This window comes from Oreochromis aureus, linkage group 5 (genome assembly GCF_013358895.1).
Source record: "Oreochromis aureus strain Israel breed Guangdong linkage group 5, ZZ_aureus, whole genome shotgun sequence".
Lineage (NCBI taxonomy): Eukaryota > Metazoa > Chordata > Actinopteri > Cichliformes > Cichlidae > Oreochromis > Oreochromis aureus.
Window position 1 is genome coordinate 25300210 of NC_052946.1, and position 22271 is coordinate 25322480.

Here is a 22271-nt window from a genome sequence, read left to right on the forward strand (position 1 = left end):
GCCACACCTTTTCCACGCCTTCCTAAAAAGTGGTAGTTACAGTTAAGCCGAGCTTAAAGATATAAGCCAGTCGCCAGCGGCTATGGACTACATTGTTCACGGAGCAGCTCGAGTGCCAGGCTGTACAGAACCATGTGGTGGACACTATTGTCACTCATTACTGGAGTGCTTATACTAGTTCTCCGTTTCTCCACTCGCAGAAGGTAAGATAAGTGTTACAACATGTTGATTTTGCAGATTATAAATTAGTAATAGGCTTGTTTACTGTGTAAATGCATATTTTGCAAATGTTACAGCTTTACTGATTACTTATTTCTTGAAGTTTGGCGCATTTAATCCTAATCAAAAAGTATTAAAATGAACGAAAAGTAGTAGATATTAAATCACTACTTTAACGCTGTATCACTAATTGAATATTTAGCATTTGGGGTTGCTTTTAACGGCAAAATATAGTGTGATTTATACTGAAGACGACTTGCCACTTGTCTTTTTAACTAAAGAAATCCTCCTTTTGGCATTGCTTCACGCGAATGCAAACCTGTTGTGCCAGATTCACGTAAAGTGAAAGGAAGCGAACTTTAACGCGGCTGCGATATGAATTTCCGTGTAACTGACAGGCGGAGAAATGAGCCTCCTCTGGACAAAGGTTGGATTCCATGGTTGGGGCATGCCATTGAGTTTGGGAAAGATGCTGCAAAGTTTTTGGCCCGGATGAAAGAAAAACATGGAGATATATTCACAGTAAGTTCTGATTAATTAATTTATTAATTAGTTTTTGAATCCAAACGCTTGAATGCAGTTTATTTTTTTAATCTTAAAAACTATTTTCCTGAACATTTCTGGGATAGGTGAGGTGAGCAAACTAACAATCTGTCCTCACAGGTGCGTGTTGCCGGTCTCCGTGTGACAGTGCTGTTGGACCCACACTCATTTGACAGTGTGCTGAATGACAGAGATTCCTTTGATTTCACCCAGATCAGAAACCAGGTCATACAAAAGGTGTTCAGTCTGCAGCTGACAAACATCGAGCCTACGTCGGAGAGGAGATGGATGGAACAGTAATAAATATGTCTTTATCGACTTTATAAGTAACAAAATTATATGACTGAAACCAGTGTTGCAAATCTTAATACTATCTTTAATTTGCATTTCTCAGGCATTTTAAAGGTTGCAATCTTTCCAAGCTCAGCAGCTCCATGAACACTCACCTTCACACCCTGCTCCTGCATTGCCACAATGGGTCAGAGTGGAAACAAGAAGGACTTTTTGACCTCTGCTATAGTCTTCTTTTTAGGTAAGGCATAATATTTTAACCTAGCAAAAATACTGCATCTAATCCTTAAAAAAGAACATGATAAACATGGTGGTATTCTTATGCTTTTACCTGTGACAAACAAGAAGAGTTTTTACCGTTCTTGTTGTTGTTATCAGGGCTGGATATCTTACATTCTTTGAGAGGACAGATAATGCGGCTGCTGCTTATGAAGAGTTCCGCAAATTTGACAGTCTTCTCACCAAACTGGCTCGTGGCTCACTCAGGCGTGGCAAGTTGCACTGCAGCTTAACAAAAATAAAACAAATGTTCGATGAACGTATAAACTAAACTTGCATCTGCACAGCACCATAATGCAAATATTTGATGGTTTGATTACAGAAGAACGCAGAGCAGTCAGCTACTCCCAGGAGCGACTGTGGGAACTGCTTTCCCCGCACGGGCTGAGGGGAGGGTCAGAGTCAAGCACCTGGCAAAAAAGTTACTGTGACTTCCTACAACAGGCGGGAATAGATGCAGATATGCAGAAAAAAGCCCTGCTGTTACAGTTGTGGACCACACAGGTGAGAGCTGTTTAATTGTCTGTATTGTTTCCCGTTCTCACACAAACCATAAACATCCACAAATTCCTTACAGTGGCATCAGTGCATAAAAACTCCTCCGCACCCATTGCTTGAATACCATTTCAAACAACAGTGTTCAGCTTGCCAACATGAAATCATAGATGCTAGATTCCCTGTGGCCAAGTCACTCAGAGCTACCTGCTTCAACATGTAACTTGAACTGGAGTTGCCATGAATCAGTTCTCCGCGTCACTCTGTATTCCTTGAATGTGAAGAATTACATGTGCACACACTGAGAATGAGAACAGCGTTAGTCAGCTGAAGTTGCTTCCTCTTTTTCTGACAGTTTCAGGCATCATACCAGGCATGTGTGCTGTCAGTCTTTTGTTTTTGTTTCTTTTTTCTTTTCTTTTTTTTTGGCTGGAGTCAAATTCGTCTGATAATGTTGTTTAACCAGTGCGCATGGATGCAAATCATTTTAAAAAGACTCACATTGATATTCCCATGGATACTTCCTCTAGTGCAGAACTCTCTTTTACACTATCCAGTAACACCAGTATCTTCCATGAAACCTTGCTTAAATATTATTAATTTTGTTTTATTGGGCTTTAATATAAACTGTTTCCATTGTTAGCAATATTTACACAGGTGTGACTGTGGGATTTAAGGTGTTTCACTAGTTCAGACAGGTCCCAGTGGTGGAGCAATGAGGTCACTACTCACTGCTGCCAGGTGGGGGAGATAGTGAGCTGTATTTGGTCTTTGTTTCTGCTGTTGCTCTATGCTACATTTTAGCTGTAATAGTTTTACCTCATCGTTATCCTGTTATTCTCCCTGGAGAAAGCTTTGTTCACCCTTAAACACTGATGTATGGAATCCTAACAATGATGAACCTATCCCGGCCCCACACTGCAGGCTCTCACACCTGCTGTGCATGTTTGGGAAAGCCCGCCAGTCCCCACGTATATTTCTGCATTATCATGTCTGCTGGGATATTGGAGCACACAGTCTCTGTCTTGAATGGAAACTGGAGCACCACTGCAGAGAATAGAAGGATTAAATGTGAGACTGGCGAGAGGTGCCAGAGTGAAGCTTATACATGTGTTACAGGCAGATTGATGGTTTTTTCAGTGTAAAGTGTAAATGCTAGGATTTCACCGAAGCCGCCTGCATCGTCATGAGTCTTGCACAAGCTGGAGGATGCTGTTCTTTTTCCATTTGCAAGGAATCAATGTTATTGACTGAAACATACACCGATCAGCCGCAACATTAAGACCATTGACAATTGAAGGGAATAACATCCAGCTTCTCATCACGTCGAAATGTTCTGCTGGGATACTTTGGATCATGTCTTTATCACATACAGTGCACACAAACACTGATGCTGAACAAGCACACCCTATCAACACTCCCAGTCAGTAATACCTTCTTCTACCAGGACACTGAATGCAGCAGTAGTGAAAAAATGGGCATGAATAGGTGAAGGAACATGACAAAGAACCCAAGAAGCTGAACGAAATTTGCCAGTTCCTAACGAGATCACGCATTAACAGGCTGCAGTGAACAAACCTGATTAATGGCGACCCAACCTCCCCACCAACACACCTCAAGGTCCGGTGTTTATAACCTGGTATGGGTCAGATCTATTTTTGCTGCACAAGTTGGGCCTAAACATTAAAGCAAATGTGGTTTTAATGCTGTAGGTTATTCAGCACCACTTTCACATTTAGTCATATAGTCAAAGCCAATAACTGGCCAGCAAAGCATTTTGGACCGTGAATAGTTGGGAAATGAGTGGTATGGTGCTGGTGAGCACTATTACCTCACAGTTCGAAGGGTCCTAGTTGGAATTTCCTGAGTGGTTGGGCCTTTCTGTGTGAAGTTTGTCTGCATTAGTTTTCTCTGGATTTCAGTTTCCTCCTATAGTCCAAATCATGTTGATTTTGTATATTCGTTTTCTGCCTTTTCCACTATGTTAGCTGGGGTCGACTTGAACTCCCTTGCAACCCTATAAGTGGGATAAGTGGTTGAAAAGATTGATGGCTAGATTAATGGGAATAGCTATATAACAAAAATGACCTAATATCACCGTTAATGCTAATTTCCATTTAAAAACTGTACTGTAAAACCTGCTTTGTGTGCAAATGGAAATGTTTTTTTCCTTCTCTCTCATCAATTATAATTCCCAAAATGACAGGTATTTTTCCTTTAAGAATCTGCAGCTGTTGGGATAGACTCATATTATAACCTGAGGCATTATATAAGGTGATCTGAAGATCTAAGAGGGCAGAAAGACAGTGTGATGTACTTCTAGTCACTTTCACTCATTTGCCCTGCCTGTCAATGGAGAGTTGACCTGAGATGAGGAGAAGTAAGAACAGCTCCCCTAACCCACAGCAATTACTGTCTGACAGGCTCAGGTGTCTCCCACAGTGGTTGACAGAGGTGCCTACAAAGCATGGGGTGACTTATTGGCTTCTCCTCACATCAGTCATATTCACACAGTAGCAGTACAGAGAAATTAGAGGAAAGCAAATAATAGCCATCATCAAAAGTATCTCTATTTTAGGTATATATTAGCTTTATACGTACAAAATGAATTCTGTTGTTTTTTTTTCATCTGAAACTCATGTAAAGGTTTGTCTGCGTGCAATGTTTGTTTCAGTGTAATGCTGGACCTGCTGCCTTTTGGCTCCTTGGCTTCTTGCTCACTCACCCAGAGGCCATGGAGGCTGTTAAGTCAGAGATCAGAGGCCTTTCCACTCAGCGGGATACTTCCTTTCAGCAGCCCCTGAACAACCCGCTGGAAGCGCACAGCACACCTGTATTTGGTACGTAACAGCTGCTAGCAGCTTTTTCTGTTATTCACTTGAGCCCTTCTGCCTTGGGGTTTAATTGCTCCAGTGGGATGGAAACAAAAGCTCATTTTGAGCTGTTAGAAATAACTGCAGTGTATTGAAACAGTGACAGCAGCCATGGCAGTTTGAACTTTGAACCATTTAAATGTTGATTGCCTTTTTCATATAATCGTATCTGTGCAATGTTTGTTCGTCGCCAAATTACGCCTGAGGGCACCGCTGACTTAACTCACACTGACACCCCTCTGACATCATCCACTCTGCTGTCCTTTCAATTCTGCAGATAGCGTTTTGAGTGAAACCCTACGGCTCACTGCTGCAGTAATGATCAGAAGAGAGGTGGTGCAGGACAAGATCCTGGACATGGCCAATGGACAGAGGTACCACCTCAGACAAGGGGACAGAGTGTGTCTGTTCCCTTTCCTCAGCCCTCAAATGGACCCACAGATTCACCAAGAGCCACAGGTACTTGAAGTGCATGAATCTAGAATAGGATCTATGCATTAACAGCACCAACATGGGCCCCTCTATAGTGATTATATTGTGGCAAATAAGCTGGCCTCGAGGTGGCATGATTAAACACTGTGATTTAAAACACAGGCATAATACTTCCTCTGGCATAAGCTGGTAAATGCCTACAAATTATTTGTCAAGGACTAGGGCTTGGTTATTTATTAATGTTCATTCTTATTATTTGTCTTAACTCGTTAGAGGTGAAATGTTATTTTATAGCCAAAAAGTCAAGCTTGTTTTCATGATATCATAACACACACAGCTAACGAAGCCCACATGTTTTGCTCTTGACAGACTTTTAAGTACGACCGCTTCCTAAATGAAGATATGACAGTGAAGAATGAATTCTACAAGAATGGAAAAAAGCTGAAGTATTACAGCTTGCCTTGGGGTGCAGGGAAAAACAGCTGCGTTGGGAAAGAGTTTGCTGTTTCAACTATTAAACGGTGAGTGTTAAAATCATTTGTAACATATTTCCATTATTTATCTAAATAATACTTTCATCATCAAAGAGTTCCATGCAATTTCAACCTGATTACTCGTTCTGGCCATCTTCACATAACATCCCCCCTTTTTATCATTTCAGTCCTGCTTTTATGTTCTCAATCATAAAGTAAGAAGCTGTTATACAGCCATTGCTTATTCTTATTCTTAGGATGCATACTGACCTGTATGACAGAGGTGAAGGATATTAGAGAGAAGTCACTCGTAACAGCCAATGTCAGACGTCCTGTACAAATGTTAAAACAGCCTCAGCTGTACTGATATGTCTGAAAAGATGTAAACAGTTTTTACCTCTTTTTTCTTTAGATTTGTCTTCTTGGCCTTGACCCATCTTGATCTGGAGCTGTGTGACCCTGAGGCTAAACTGCCCCCCGTTAATCCCAGTCGTTATGGGTTTGGGATGCTCCAGCCAGACGGAGACCTGCAGGTCCGATACAAACTGAAGAGAACATAGCACCTTACTGTACAAACTACTTACTGACATACTGTAATATTATTTATTCTATCTTATATTTGATCAGTCCACCTTAAATCCTATTTAATGTTTTAATTTTTGTAATTTTGTATGTTAATAAAAAACTAAAGGAAACACTAACCAGCTGATTTTGTCTCATTTTTAATGACTCCGATTTCTTATCTGTGTTCAGAAGTTAATGCAGATACAGAAGATGCAACATTAAATATCAGTGCAACAGCTCGATTATATTGATTTTGTAATGGGTCAGGATTGATATCAACTTTGAAATTATTTAAATGATTGCACTGTAGTGCAGTGTAATATAAAATATTTCACCACACTCTTCATTGGGGGCCTGACCCCCGCCCGCTCCCCACAGGATATGGTGGACTGCAAAGAAGACTAGTGAAACACTGATCAATCTAGAAGTGATCGCATCAGTCACACACCATACAACGATGCATCACTATTGCCTAATAACGTAATAAATAGAGCTACAGTGTGTCTCTCCAGTCAGGTGGGAGCTGCGGGTGTGTTTTCGGATGCTAGGCTTTTGTGCACATGCACATTTACGCGTCTTTTTCTGGAGACATCATAGTCTGACGTACACGTAGCAGTGTGTTTTTGATGATAGAGTTGCAGGACGCGGTGGTGAAAGAGTTAAACAGATGTGAAAGAGAGCGCCGAGCTGCCATGGATCCACCTTCACAGAGATGCGGCGCCTCCTCACACAGCTGACTGGGAACACAGGTAGTCTGTCCGAACGGGCTTGTCGGCGTACTTGTTGATCTTCAGGGTGAATCAGGGAAGCGAGATGCGGAGCAGGAAACCGGCGGGTAGACAGTAGATCGTGCAGAAGATATCTCTGCCATGTCGGAGGCAGAGGAGGGGGAAATGGATTGGTTTAGACCCTGGCAATAGTAAACCAATAACGACGCCTCAATTTTTTATTTTTTTTATTTTTAAATGCTACTGCTTCGTTTTTGTTTGTGGCAGCGGATTGATTGTTCACAAGGCGGTACGTGCTGGTTTGATTCAGTGTAGGATGACAACTCACGAAGGTATTTTTGGGCTCATTTTCCATTTCTGGACTTTGTGTAATGTGCAACCTATCAATTGTAATTGCTTTCCACTTGCATGGGGGGAACACTGTGCGTTTAAGCTTGCACCATTATGGAGCAGGGAGCCTTTGAAAAACACGGGAAAAGATGGAAGATTTGCATTCACTACATTGCACTTTTAGATGGCTAGTACCATTCCCAATGTAGCTACGCAGATTGCCAGTGTGTACAAAGGTGGGGCTGATGTTTGTTTTGTGGTTTGTTTAATCTGTTTTGTCGAAGCTTTGACTTGGATAAAGCAGGAGGAGGGTGGAGGCTGCTTCAAATGAATATTTATTATTATTATTGTTATTGTTTTATTTATTCCAGCAACATCCACAACACAGATATAACAATATCTACATCTTTAATTCAGCAACACTTTTATGCTCAGTTTTTTCGTTCTTTCTTTTTAAAAAAAATTTGCATGCGCATTTTGAAACTAGTCCTCAGGCCTATTTGTGCTTGTGAAAGATTACAAACTTTGTGAGACAGTGATCACATCTGCAGGCCCGATGTGTTGTGGACTTTTCCATGCCCTCATCGCACAACACACAAGCTCAATATATACGTTTCAATGTGCAGCTTGTGCCACGTGTACGGTCATAAATGGTCCATAAAAATATTGGCCTCTTCGTCACAAGAGGATGTAACGTAGGCTATATTTTCTTGTCAGATAGCCTGCCCTCCCAAGGGAGCTCGCCGTGATTCAGGGAGTGAACATTTGCTTCCTGGTGTTTCAGCACCATTGGACTGGACAGCGCTCACTTTGTACCACATTCATCACTGTGTGGTGTTCTGCGTCTCACCCACCCACAGCACTGCATGGGCGTCATACGGGCACAGATCGACTTCTGTGGAGGCAAAATAATAATAATAGTAAGAAAAAAATGGGCACGATGACCTCTTTTTCCACCTTGTGCAGCCATCTAAGCCATCACAGCAGAAATAGTTGTTGTCATAAAGATAAATATTTTATCCGTTACCACAGAAGAGAGCTCTCTTCAGACTTGGTCAGCACAAATAGGTTGTGTAAAGTTTTGGGAACTTGTTATCATCAACATTTTTCCCCACACTTGCTTTAATTGATGATAGAACAGCATGGATGAATTTTGATATTGTTTCCCAAACTATTTTTTAACCCCCCAAAAGAAATGCATGACAGTGTGTGCTGGCTTTGGCCTTTTGTCTTTCTGAGCATTTTTTTTTTCTACTATTGGATGAGGAAACAATTAAAAAAAGAAGATTGGACTGTTTTATTCATTTAAGTCACAACAGCTGATTAGGGAGATTAGGATGATTTCATTTGTTTATTCTAAATGTATCTGATCTATAGCATCTGGAGGCAGTTTTTCTTCTGTTCTTGTTTTTGGAAGTGTCAAAAGTATTTTGTAAGTGACGGGGGAACATTTATTGAGGCTTTTTGCAGTATCAGTTTTAGATGATTGCAGTACAATAATAAGCTAGGATTCTGTTTTTTGCCTTGTTTATATGTGAATGAGTCATCTTAATAACCCCCATCTGTTCACCAAGAGATTCTTGTGGATTTAGGAAGAAATTAAACAAAAAAATAGAATAATGCTGAAGACAACAAGAACAGCAGTAACTGATTGGGAAATATCATTAGAAATAACTTAATTTTATTGATTTCCAGTATTTTTGCATGAGTAGTTCAACCAGTGAACAGTTAAGAAAGCATTTTATGATTGTTGAATGACATTTTCACAAGAAAGACGGAAGGATTAATGTGAGTGAAATCATTTTGTTTTACTTTTATCATCATTTTAACAATAGCCAGATTTGCCTTTCTGGGGTAATGTATCCCAGGTTGTGAACAACTGCCAGAGCAGCAAGATGTTACGACTGTTACAACTGAAATCAATGGGCCTCTGACATTTGTATTAAGCTCTGTAACACTAATGGTTTGTTTTTGTTTTGTGATTCCTTTAGATACGATAATGAATGAAGAGACAATCAAGTGTAGTCCATAGCCTCGGCGGTCCTCATGCTCTCTCTACCTAAAGTTATCATGGAGAAATCCTTGGCCGAGTTAAATAAAGCCGGCTCTCGGTCAACATCATCGCTGCCACCTGAACCAGTGGACATCGTTCGCAGCAAGTCATGTTTCCGCAGAGTCAGGCTAAACGTTGGAGGGCTCCCACATGAGGTCTTGTGGCGAACGTTAGACAGGCTACCACGAACACGTTTGGGAAAGTTAAGAGATTGCAACTCGCACGAATCACTGATGGAAGTGTGCGATGATTACAATCTTGAGGAGAATGAGTACTTTTTCGACCGGCATCCAGGGGCGTTTACATCTATTCTGAACTTTTACCGCACGGGTAAGCTGCACATGATGGAGGAAATGTGCGCCCTTTCATTTAGTCAAGAACTAGATTACTGGGGCATCGATGAGATCTACCTGGAGTCGTGTTGCCAAGCAAGATATCACCAGAAAAAGGAGCAAATGAATGAAGAACTCAAAAGGGAGGCAGACAACTTAAAAGACAGAGAGGGAGAAGAATTTGACAACACCTGCTGTGCCGAAAAAAGAAAGAAACTTTGGGACCTCCTGGAAAAGCCCAGCTCATCTGTTGCAGCAAAGGTAAAGCCATGGGATTTTGGGTGTGAGTTGATCATGATTATGTTCACTTTGACCCCTGTCACAGAAATACCTGCAGTGTTGTGCTTAAAATTTCAGTTTATTCAAGAAAAATCAAATAATAGGAAGTGCTCCTGTACCAAATATCAGCACAGCCAGGTGACCTTAGATTACTGCCATTGCACGGAGAGGAAACAGTTTACACTTTATGATTACACAAAATGTATCAGTCATTACATTTTGATTGTTCAAAAGTTGGAACATGGAGTAAATGCTGGAAATCATAGAAAAAACCTGTCAATGCCATTTGTTCGCATGGGATTTGTGTGCTGTTTTCTGCAGTTATTGTGATTTGAAACCTGGTAACAAAACAGGAAGACGAATTCGGTAACAACATAAATGGCTGCCTTTATTTATCGCTATAAAACATCTTTAAAACGTGACATTGAGCTCATTAGCCTTGTGTCCTGTAATGCTGCAGTTACAAAGGACCATTGCTGTATAATTGCCATCATTATTATCATCAAAACCAAAAACAGACCTTCAAACACACAGACCAGTGGACCAGATGGACCAGTTGGTAATAACTTGTTATTTCCACAATGTTACTTAATTTTTTTCCACTGTTAACAAGTTGTAATATAAAGTGCAACTACATTAAAATAAGTAAAGCACTTGTTTGCTTGCAACCCCCCCCAAATCATTTTGAGATTTAGATGTTTGAGATATTGAATTTTCGCTCTGTGCACATGAACAAGAAGCTGGAAATGACATGGAATTCTTTCAACCATAACCCTAACCCGCACCGTTAGTCAATGCATGTTATGCCATCAGCAGGCCTTTCACTGAGCCACACCTGCAACTGCAACCTGGGAGACCACAGCAGTGTTAAACATGAGCAACCTTTGATCACACTCTTCTCAGTTGGATTGGAAGGATCAAAGAGGGGGGCTGTTTCTTTCCAGCTCAGTTTTAAGGGGAGCAGCGTGCCTTGTTTGTCTTGCAGCTATTATTGCATGGGAAATGGAAATGAAACTATTAGCAATTTGTGCCGGCTGATGCTTTGCAGCGAGGATTTGTTAGAACTGTCAGCTCTAATCCACCAACAGAGTGAGATGAGTGCTGTGAGTCTGTCAGTGAAATGTCTTCTTCACAGGAATCAAAGAGATGTAAAATCGATGCTTATTGGGTTAGCGCTAAGAAAGTGCTGTAGCCTACAAAAAGGAGATGACCACTCGGAGTCGACCATGAGTTCTTGTCTCCGTTATCACGCCCTGATACCTGCAATTTATCAAAATATCAGCGGCAAACTGTTGTGAAGTGCTCGACGAAGATGGGTACGGCGATTCACTTTGAATAATAACACAGAAAATTGCTTATGCAAAGTGGTTTCAGCGAATCTCTAGCTCTCAATGTCTATATATATCTATTATTCATGTTAAAAGAATTTAACTGCTGCTAATTCACATCACCTCCTGGCTTTGCATCATTATATCTTGATAGTGGAGGATAGCGTGACAAAAAAAGAGGCAAACTTGACATAGCAAGCAGCAGAGTTTATTAATTCCTAATTAGTTAAAAAAAGGACCACATTAAACCACAGACCAAGCTACCAAAACCATTCAAGGGGTTCATGTATTGTCTTAGTTCTTTTATTTATTTATTTATTTAACTGTGGGCTTCTTGAGCAATCCAACTTGAATCACAGACTATCCCGGTGTTAGCTGATCAGATGTGCTCTCCTATCCTGGACCAGAAATGGGACTGTATGTGCAGCAGCCCATAAACAGATGGTGAATGGTAGCGATTAGCACAAAACAAATGGTTACCAGGCAACAAAAGTACGATTTTATCATCACCGAAGGAGTGGGTATTGAACATTAGAGTAGGCCTATTTGTGTTTCTGTGTGAGTGTAATTGCACTTCTGTTTAGTTCCTGTTTTAATGTTTGTTCAAAACAAAATAAAAAGCTACAATTTTTAGATGTTCAGGGGAAGAAAATTAAAAAAAAAATCTCAGTGTTGCTGCCTGTGTTTTCTCTGCCCTGCCATCCTTCCCGGCTTTCTTTTCTCTGCATTGGCTCACATCTCTCCTCCCTTCCTTCCTTCTTCAGGCCCCTCTGGTATATACGTCTGACTAAATGTCAGGGAAATGTCACATTAATTATTCTCCAGGAGACTCTAGGCCCAATTTGAAGCTTCCCTCTCTCTGTTTACATTCTTTGTAAGCCACAGCATTGTCTGTCTCGCACTCAGATCTCAGATCAGATTCCAGTCACCATAAAATAAGATTGTGTCTGACCGCTGGCAAAGCAATGCCTAACAATCAGATTGACACCAAGAAAAGCCTTTTTCACCTGCAGTAGCATTTATGTAACGTCATGTTAGATCCGGGTGGTTTCTACTTTTCATAATATCACAAATATCTGTTTACAGATTAGGAGACTGACAATATGCTTAAAAATTACGATACTTATATAAATGTTTCAAGTTATAGTTTGAATCCCATAGTATATAAGTTTATATTCAGAGTAAAATTTGTAAGCAACTTTTTTTGTGATACTAAAAAAACATTGCTCAAAATCAATTGTGTCCAACTTCCTCTGAAACCATTACTGAATAATAAAATTTTAAATAGATTTTATTTTGAAGATTTTATTTGAAATCTGCTATTAATATGGGTTCGCCTTCAGACAATTTACAGAAGGAACCAAAGCCAAACGTGAATATTGCTGTCATCTTTGTCCTCCATGCATTCATAAATGTGGAATTACCAGTTCCTGCTCCGTCAGTGGGTATTGTGCATCAGATGGCAGGCAACAAATTCCAATTACGCTACTCTCATGTCACAGTTAACATGACAAATAAATGTGGCTTGGCGATATTCCTACTCATAAATCAGTCTGCAGCAGAATCCAATACAAGCACCCAGACTAGAATCGGTCACTGTTTCTGACATCTGGACAGTCACAGCTGGTTAGATGATGTATAAGAAGCCATAAAAAAAACAAGACTAGAATTCCTGTCATCAATCATGGGCTGGATCATCCAGAGCCTGCACTAAATATTTCATAGAAGACCGACGAAGGCTGTACAATTTCTGTACTTGCCTATGATTGTATACATATGTAGAAATCTCACAAACTTGGTGCATTGTCCATCCTTCTCTATTTATAGCTGTTGACTGGACAGACAAGGATATCTGAAGAGGGTGAACAAGTTTAGACTGGCCTTTTTCTCCATTTTAAGATGTAGCTTTCTAGTTTTTAACAGTTATTAGATGAGATTTATGAGCTTTCTATGGGACTATAACAGTCCAGGCCAAGATTGTCAATGTCCTTTTGACATCTGGGACTGAATCAACCTTTAAGATTTAATCCTGCTTTTGACAGGATTGATCAGTGGGACTGCTCATATCATCTAGAAATATACAGTAGATGCTTTAAACCTGTCAAGTTTTTTTGTGGTTTCCACTATATGTTCATTGTGAGTTTGCTGTTGTTTTCAGTTTATATAATGTTCCCCATTCAGCAGATAATTTTCCTTATATAATTTTCCTTAGTCATTAGATAACAACTATATCCTCATCCCCCAGCTAATGAAATGACTCATGGTTATATGTTCCAGCATGCCTACTAATATAAATTATTCTACTTGCCTCTAATTAAACTCTGTCTATCCCTAAACCTTTTAAAACTTGATGAAGTTAAATTATTGAAACTGAAAGCTGGGCTCTCCGTCTATTCATTTTACATTTGGCAAGATGAAGCAACGCAAGTTTATTTGTAATAATTATGTCATAAATAACTCGTATCAAATAAGTCATTTGATACAAGGCAACCTAAGTTGTGATAATAATGCATGAAAATGAACAAAAGGAAAATTAAATGTTCAGAAGAAAAGCTGAAATATAAAAAAGGGTAAACTAAAATGACTAAAGACAGTTTTAAATCAGAATGTATTGAATAAGTATGAGTGTCAGGATCTTCTTTTCAGTTTCCTGACGGTCTGCTTATTAATCTCCAGTGAGTTTGTGTAGAAATTCGGCTGTAGTTGCTCACACAGTATATTTATGTAATCAACTGCTAATGCAATGTTAATGTTACACATATAAATGGACATTTTGATTAAAGGCACTCGAGTAAAGGAGGTGTACCTTTGTGAATATTTCGTTCTATGATGTTCATTAATATCTTAGAAAGATCGCCATCTCAACAGCAATTATACGTTTATCCTTTAAACTGTGTCGTTACTTTGCAAAAGACAAAAACAAAAACAAAACACATTCCTACACAGACTGTGAGGCATATTCCTAATCTCTAAATGCCTCATAACAGTTGCACAGGGCACTGATGAATATTTTAAAACCCTTTGTCAAATTTGTTTTTATCCAACTTTGTGGAGAGAGTGCTTTGGTGTCTACTGTGAAGTTGCTGCTACCGGACTGTGAACGTCAGAGCACGCATGGTACAGTCCTAGTGACAAGTAATGGGCGAGTACCTCCAAACCTTTGACTGGCACTGTATGTGTTGATGAAGCAGCTGTAGAAAGAGAGAAGTAAATGAGTATCACATGCTTCTCTGACAGAAAGCTGTTGAGTAACCATGCAGTACTAAAGTTACTAACTGTACTTGAGGAGTAACATCCTTTTCTTGGGTTATTTGCCCATCTTATCTTGGTCTGTTTGGTGCAGAGATTTAGGCTGGGATCATGTGTGCTAGGAGCTTGAGCGCCCCAGAGATTGCTTTCACGGCAGTCACTCTCTGCCTGTCACACTGTCTCCTCGTCAACATCTTCTGAGTGTTCCTTCTAACTTGCCCTCAAGTCAAAGTCAAAGGCAGCGACTCAAAGTCTACTGCAGCCTCTAAAGGTTAAAGTTGAAATAAACTCAAAACCTCAACCACAGTGCTTAAAATATGGACTTACTAACTACAGGAATTGATTAACCACTCTCACCTATCATCGATTTTGTCATCACTATTTCTGACACAAGCAAATACACACTCATGCTCGCATATGCCTGTATTTGCATGGTTTCCTGTTTAAAATGCAGTAAAACCGTATCTCCGGTGTTCATTATGAATTTTACAATAAATTTATTTGAGTGTAAGAAAAAACTCACTGACATTTTACTTCATTTTACTCAAGCTCCACCCTCCCCCATTTTTACACACCTACACACACACCACACACTCACACATATATATGTTTATATTGAGACAGACAGAAAGCTTCGGGAGGTTAATGCTGACATTTAGAGAAAAATGTTCCTTAGACTATTATAATTAATGGCGTTGCTCTATCTCATTATTGAATGTGTCAAATATGTAGAAATGAAGAACAGAGACAGTAAAAATAACTAACAGATCATGTAAAAGTACATGGAAAGCCTTGAAGAGCAGGAATTGAAGTGGCCAATTAAATCATCAGTGAATTGTTTAGACAAAATTTACCAAACCATATTTTTGGCATTATTTTTGTTTTGGGCTTTTTTTTTCATCCAGTAAATGAATGATCTTTAATGATTACAGCTGCATGCCATAACCATCATGCCATAACTAAGTAATCTCAGACTAAGGTACAAGACTGCAGATGCTTGTATCATGACTTTGGTTTTGAAATGACTACACAACCAGTTTATATGAATCCTGGTATAATTTTATTGGTTTTAAGGAAACTTACACTCACTGGCTACTTTTTTAGCTATACCTGTTTAGCTGCTTATTAATGCAAATATCCATGGTGAAGACAGCATGCTGAATTCAAACCAAGCATCAGAATGGGGAAGAAGGTTGTTCATTTCAGATGTCAGAGGACAATGGCAAAGCTGCTTTGAACTGATAGGAAGGCAACAGTAACTCAAGTATCACCTATAGATCCACAGTATGCAGAAAAAATCTCTGAATGTGCAGTATGTTACAGCAGCTGAAGACCAAACCTGGTCCCACTTAAGTAAACTAAGAACAGAACACTGATGTTACAAAATAGATTGGAAAAACATTGCCTGGTCTGAGAAGCCTCAATTTCTGCTGCAGGGTTACAATAGGGGTTTCAAACATTTGGCCCGCAGGCCACATCCGGCCCGCGATACAAAATTATCCGGCCCACGAGATAATTTCATATGTCAATCAATAATGACTTGTCGATATGTTGGAGCCCAATCTTCAGCCTTCTTGCTGAGAATCCATGCAGGCAAGCGAATATGTAAAACGAGCAGCATCTGGCTGCACTTTAGTGATATTGGAGACTGAAAAGCTGAATGCAGAATTTATAAAATTAGAAGGTGGATATTTTCAGCCATTTTCCATTATGGAGGACAAAAGGTTTCAAACTTGTCCAGGCCCTAAACCTCATGTGTGTTCTCCCTAGTAGTAGCTAATGCATAAAAATACAGCTTTTATGAAACTGCTGAATAAAAATTGCTTTATTGAAAAAGGCTAAATTTACAGTTCGGTGTTGAATATTATGTAAAATAAACTATATGCAAAGTGTCTTTGAATGGTAGAGATGCAGAAATGTCTGCATGTACCACAGAGCCTTGGCTCAATGTCTGAGTGTCTAAATGAGTCTCACAGGCCTGAATGTGCACTTGAAGCCATTTATAATTCTTAACTTGTTTGATCTGCTGCTCACCACAAACAAGCACAAGCATACATTTTGGACTTTTAACTGTATTTTCATAAGTTTTACAGCTTTTCCTACTTATAAAAACCTCCCTTATGGCCATTCATACTACACAAAGTAATTAAGCCATAAACAATTAACCTCTTGAACCCCAATGCCTGCGGTACCGGACACAAGAGAGGGAGAACATCTGGTTTAACAGGATGTACTCCCAGATCTGTTATTTAAATGTAGACATGCATCATATCCACAGACACGCCAGAATCTCAGCTAAGTGTTCACAAAACCCTTTCAGCAGTCACCAAACAGCTAGAGCAGGTAAACAGATTCCACAAAATGATGTAAACACAACACACAACAACAACAACAAAAAAGTGGACAGCCTGGCCAATGAGCTACCAGAACATTTTCTGTAATTTTACACTTATTCCAAAGAGTTGTGTTGCCACATTTCTTTCTTTGTCACAGCAGCTTTTTCTTTGTCAGGTATAAAAACAGTTAAATATGTCACTTCTTTACACAGACGGTTTCACCGGTCCGGGGCTGTAACCGACCCGCGATGTAAAATGAGTTTGACAGCCCTGGGTAGAATTTGGTTTAAATCAAAGAAAAGCAGGGACCAAAGCTGCCATGTATCAGTGGTTCAGGCTGCTGATAGTGTAATGTAGTATGCGATGTTTTTTTGGCACACCTTAGTACCGATTAAGCATTATTTAAATGCCCCAGCCTACTTGAATATTGTTAATGATCATGAATGTGGCAGTTGGTTCATGATTCTCAAATGGCCACCACAATCACCAGATCTCAATCCAGTAGTAGGCCTGTGGGAGATTGTGCAAATTGACGCCATTGATGTGCGGTGATCTGCAGCAACTGTGCGACGCTATCATGTCAATATAGTCCAAAATATCCAAGAAATGTTTTCAGCATCTCATTGAATCTGTGCCACGAAGAATGAAGACTGTTCTGAAGGCAAAAAGAGTTCCAGCTCAGAACTAACTACATGTAAAAGTGGCCTGTGGGCGTATATATATATATATATATATATATATATATATATATATATATATATATATATATATATATATATATATATATATATATATAAAAGATGGGACTCTATCTTTTGCATCTTATTTGGGCTGATGAAAAGAATAGAAGGAAAGGTCAGTCCTATTGGGAGACTGAATGTTCTTTGCAAATTTCCTTACATAGTGGTAAGTGCAGTAGAAATCATTACATAATTATCATGGCATTGGTTGTTTTAATTTTGTGCGTTACGGATACATTAGGTTATCTAATTGCTGACCACACAACAAACAAAAGTAAGATAAAGCCATGCTAAAGATTTTTGAAACTGTACTATATTGATCAGTATTATTAGTTAACAATGAAGAACAGTTTTGGAAAGAGTTTGGCCTTATGCAGTAGCTGTTTCAACAATGTGCTGCATATTTCATGTTCATTCACTGTTAATGTGCAGAGGGTCTGGCAGAGTTGTGTTTGTGAGTATTTTAAGTCATGTCATGCATTTTGTAGTGGATAGATCCGAATTGGTGGTGTCATTTCAGCTCCTCAGGTTTACACCGGGGCATAAGAAGTTTTAGTGAAGGTGGTTTGTTGGTTTGCTCAGTTTACTAATTTCAGTGGACATGTTCTGTCTGTTTCTGTGATATAAATTATGTAACTATGGTCATCAGAGTAACAGTTGTGGACCTTATTCTAAATTTGTAGTTGTTGTGCAAGGATATGCTTAGAAAAAGTCTATTTTTTTTTTTTTTTGTCAGAAGTGTATTTTTACTGATGAAGAAAAATCATGACTTCCATAGAATAGTAGAGTGTGAGGAGGTGGTCAGGAATCCTACAGAGCTGCGAGCGCCTTTCATTCAATTTGGAGTTAAGCTGTTACATGAGCTAGGGAAAGACATTAAGACATCACATTTCCAAAGAGGAATGAAGCCTCAGGGGCAACGGCTGTAAGGGGGAAAAATTAGAGATCAGGAGATCTGGAAAACTGAAGACTAAAACTATGAAAATTATTTGTGTGACATGTAGAAATCGGAGTCAGGAAAACAGAATAATAAAGAAGCAGATTTCTCACTTAGGGTAAAAAGAAATCAAGTGTTTCTCTTAGCCTGGGGAAAGAACACTTCAAATTCTGGGTTGTCTCTATATGGCGATGTATTCGTTTAATATCTGCCTCTTACAGATATGGGAATCATGTGCGTCATAGCATTGTGTCTGTAGGGCCTCAGATGACAGCAATCTTTCACTTCACAATATAAACAAAACTTCTCTTAACTGAATGCGTCTAATTAGGGTTAGACCTTCACAACCTTCCCACCACATACAGAAAATTGCTCTATTTATGAAAAGACACCACCTGTCTCTCCTGATGTGGTTGGTGTTCAGTGGGTTAAGCAAACAACGTTCACCTATTAAATGCTGTAATGCTGTGTGAAACTCAGAATTAACTCTGGTTTATTCTTTAGCCCACCTGTGTATGTCTGTGCTCTGTGTCTGCCTTTTTTCTATTCAGGTCAATTTTATTTTCTTTATATAACTCCAGTTCACAACGACAGTTGCCTCTTACAGTGATGCTTTATATTGTAAGGTAAAGACCCTACAATAATACAAAGAAGACAGCCCCAACAATTATATAACCCCACTTGAGCAAGCACTTTGGCAACAGTGGGAAGAAAAAAACAGTGGCAAGTTTGAATACAAAAATTTCAGCTACAATGCTCATGCTCAAACATCAAGGTAAGGAGATCTCAGAAAGTTGATCTTTTATCTGGATGTAGTAACCTTCAGGGTTATACTCCAAGTAATTTTAAGTAGTGCATAATTTCTGGCAATTTTCATGTTAAACTGTAAATATGATGTACTTTTAAGTGAGTGATGGATGCATTATGTGGTGGTTTAACCTTGCCTTTTTAAATAATTCTGCATAATATTGGCGTGGATCGTACATATTCCATTGTTCATTTGTCCTGTTTGAAAATGGGGCATGTCTACAAAGACATATGTATTTACATAGACACTAGTACTCATTTCTGTAACTATTAAGGTAAACCTGGATAACATTATTTGAAAAGCTTCTGATAATCACTTTAATGGAGAGTATTTTATTTTATTAGTTTTTTATTTTTTCCTTTACACTAGATTAGGTTCTAAAGGATGGGGCTTATCCTTTAAAACAAAACAAAAAATCTCAGGAAAATCACTCAACAATTAACTCTCGTCTAACAGTACCTCCGTAGATGTAGTTTCCAGAACAAGTCATTCTGGGACACAGTGGCTCTGGGGAAAACACGTGTATGGTTGAAATAATCATAAAATATTTAGCATAGCTAGGAAGGAAAAGCATCAACGATTGGCTTCACTCTTTAACATGAAGACATAGACACTATAATATGTGTTCCCTACTCTTTAATCTATAAAAGCAAACAAAACCCAGTGTGGTTTATGGTAAATTTAAAGACATTTTTCATTCGGTACTTTCATTATTGCAGTTGCTGTCAAACAGAGAGTTTACTGTGCACTGAAGTTTTGTCTCACATGTAGATGTAACAGTATGTTCAGTGATTAATATTGAAACTCCTGTGTAAGTTATTCCGAGTCAGTACTAGCCCTGAAGGAGAGAGCCCATCAAGGACCGGCACAACTGCTGAATCATGATATTAGTGTGTACGACACGCTGCACCGTGATGCTGCTTAGGCAACACTGAAAATTTGAAGCCTCTGAGCAACAATGTTCCCTTTTCGGAAAAGCAGTGAGAAATTTAAGAAGACCATGCAAGATGTAAAGATTTTGCAACTCTGGAGAGTTAGTGTGGCAGTAATAGTTTTCTCTGTTGTGTAAGTTACCGTGTGTGTAACTTCCAGGTTACACTTGAAGTTGTGCTGGGAAATTTTTGCTAGGGCTCCTTTTCCTGGAGGTTTGAAGAATAAAAAGCGTCAAAACGAAGCTGAAGGAGTAAAAAAAATTGAGCTTAACAAATCCTGAACACACCAGTCACTCATCTGTACAATTTTTTACCATCCAACATGGGGTCGTAGGCAGGCCATCACTGAGATTTATGCCTAAAATTCCAATAAAATACATTTAGTTGCTTTTACTCTTACCATTTACTAATCTCTGAGCAATGTCTGAGAGTCTGAAATAACTCGTGAGAAAATCACCGGTGAATAATAAATTCATACCTGCATATCATATGCTCATACGTATTTAATGTGGAAACTGTCAGTGTCATCTTTCTACACTGCTCACTGTCCAGTGAATGAGGAGCTAATTAATTGGTCAGCTAGCCCTAATGGATTAGATTTATTTCACATTAATACAGATAATATGTACCCTAAGCAGTCCTCACAAGCCTACAAAAAGCTTTGCATGGGTTGGGATGGTTAAGAGGTGTCAGTAATAAACTTCTCTAGAGTCATTTAGATTTACCCTACAGATGGAGACAGATTGAGCAGCAGCAAGAGTAGCAAGTGTTTGCATCACTGTTACAGGAGCACAGCAGAGCAGCAAAGTGGATGTTGTGGGGCATTGGCAGTGAGATTTAGTTATTGCAAGGGGGCATTAGATATACAGCATCTTGCATCAGGTACAGTTTGTCATGTGCCTTATGCATCAGAACAACTCGGCATGTTTTTCCTGAACTAACTCACAGGCTTTGATCCATTAAATAAAATATACAGTAAACGGTATTATGTGTTTGCCTAAAAGGATTCAGTAATTTATACAAACATTTATTTCCTGTCTTCTTCATTTCTTACACACCATACAGAAAAAAGTAGCATAGCGTTATATTCTGCTCACGGTCCTTCAGTGAGGCTATTTCTCTATTACCTTTGAATGCAACCTCCCTGCACTTCATATCCAATTCTCAACATAACATATATGTGCTCAGATCAACAGAATCTCTATAAAGGTTTCACAGGAACAAGCTGATCCGATTCTGGTGGCTTTTGCTGTTTTCTTCATTGGTGGATTTCACTTCACTGTGCAGGTTATTTTGAAAGGCAACTGAATACATTTAAAGAAAGAGTGAAGGCCACTCTACTGAGGTAAAGGAGACATATTTATCAAGGGAATATGGAGAGGAGACTTGACTACTAGTGCAAGAGGCTTTTCACCGAAAATAACACTTTCACTTAAACTTTGTTCTGGTTCCAGGTTACAACATGTAAACCCAAATGAAGAGACACACAGTTTTGTGCAGAAAACACACGAGTAGTTACTTTTCAGTACTGCTTTTTTCTTCTTCGCAGGTTATGTCTTTTAGACTGTTTGCTTACCCCAAACAGGGATTAACCAGTCACAGTTAATGTAAACAGGCAGAGCTGTTGCCTTTGTTCAAAATCAAAAGTACAATTTTAAAAAGTGCTATGAAAATGCCTAAAATGTAAACGTTAGTGTGTCCAAAAGAACTTATCATGTTTTAAAATGAAAGCATACTTACTTCCAATGCTAAGGCTTAACATATCAGGATATGGTACTTAGCACTTCTTAAAATATGGTAAATAAAACCTGTGTCATTAATTATCTAATAAAGACTTAAACCAAAATGCAGAAGCCCTGCACACTTATAAATTACTAGAGTATATGTTAGTCATTAATTGTTCATCCACAAGTGTGAGCACATCTATAAAAACAGACGTTTTGGCAATTTTCAGGTCTGAAGCATTCAGTGTCATGTGGAGAAATGTGACGAGTGAGGACCCAAAATCCAGGGCACAAAAGGCAGGCAAGGCTCCATGAAATTTTGATTG

General features: G+C 39.1%; 2 protein-coding genes across 2 annotated transcripts in view; both read left to right on the forward strand.

Moving 5' to 3' along the window:
• Nucleotides 1–44: 44 nt before the first annotated feature.
• ptgis (prostaglandin I2 (prostacyclin) synthase) lies at nt 45–6300 on the forward strand. The gene is made up of 10 exons (XM_031757651.2): nt 45–203; nt 618–741; nt 883–1058; nt 1157–1294; nt 1432–1544; nt 1655–1836; nt 4502–4667; nt 4978–5159; nt 5502–5653; nt 6018–6300. The coding sequence occupies exons 1-10, from the start codon at nt 133–135 to the stop codon at nt 6163–6165; spliced, it is 1452 nt and encodes a 483-aa protein (XP_031613511.1). The 5' UTR covers nt 45–132; the 3' UTR covers nt 6166–6300.
• Nucleotides 6301–9267: 2967 nt separating this feature from the next.
• The window catches only part of kcnb1 (potassium voltage-gated channel, Shab-related subfamily, member 1), a 28355-nt gene continuing 15351 nt past the window's right edge, over nt 9268–22271 (forward strand). The window contains exon 1 of the mRNA XM_031757511.2: nt 9268–9873. Within this exon, the coding sequence (XP_031613371.2) occupies nt 9274–9873 (600 nt within the window). The 5' untranslated portion in view covers nt 9268–9273. The remainder of the gene's footprint in view (nt 9874–22271) is intronic.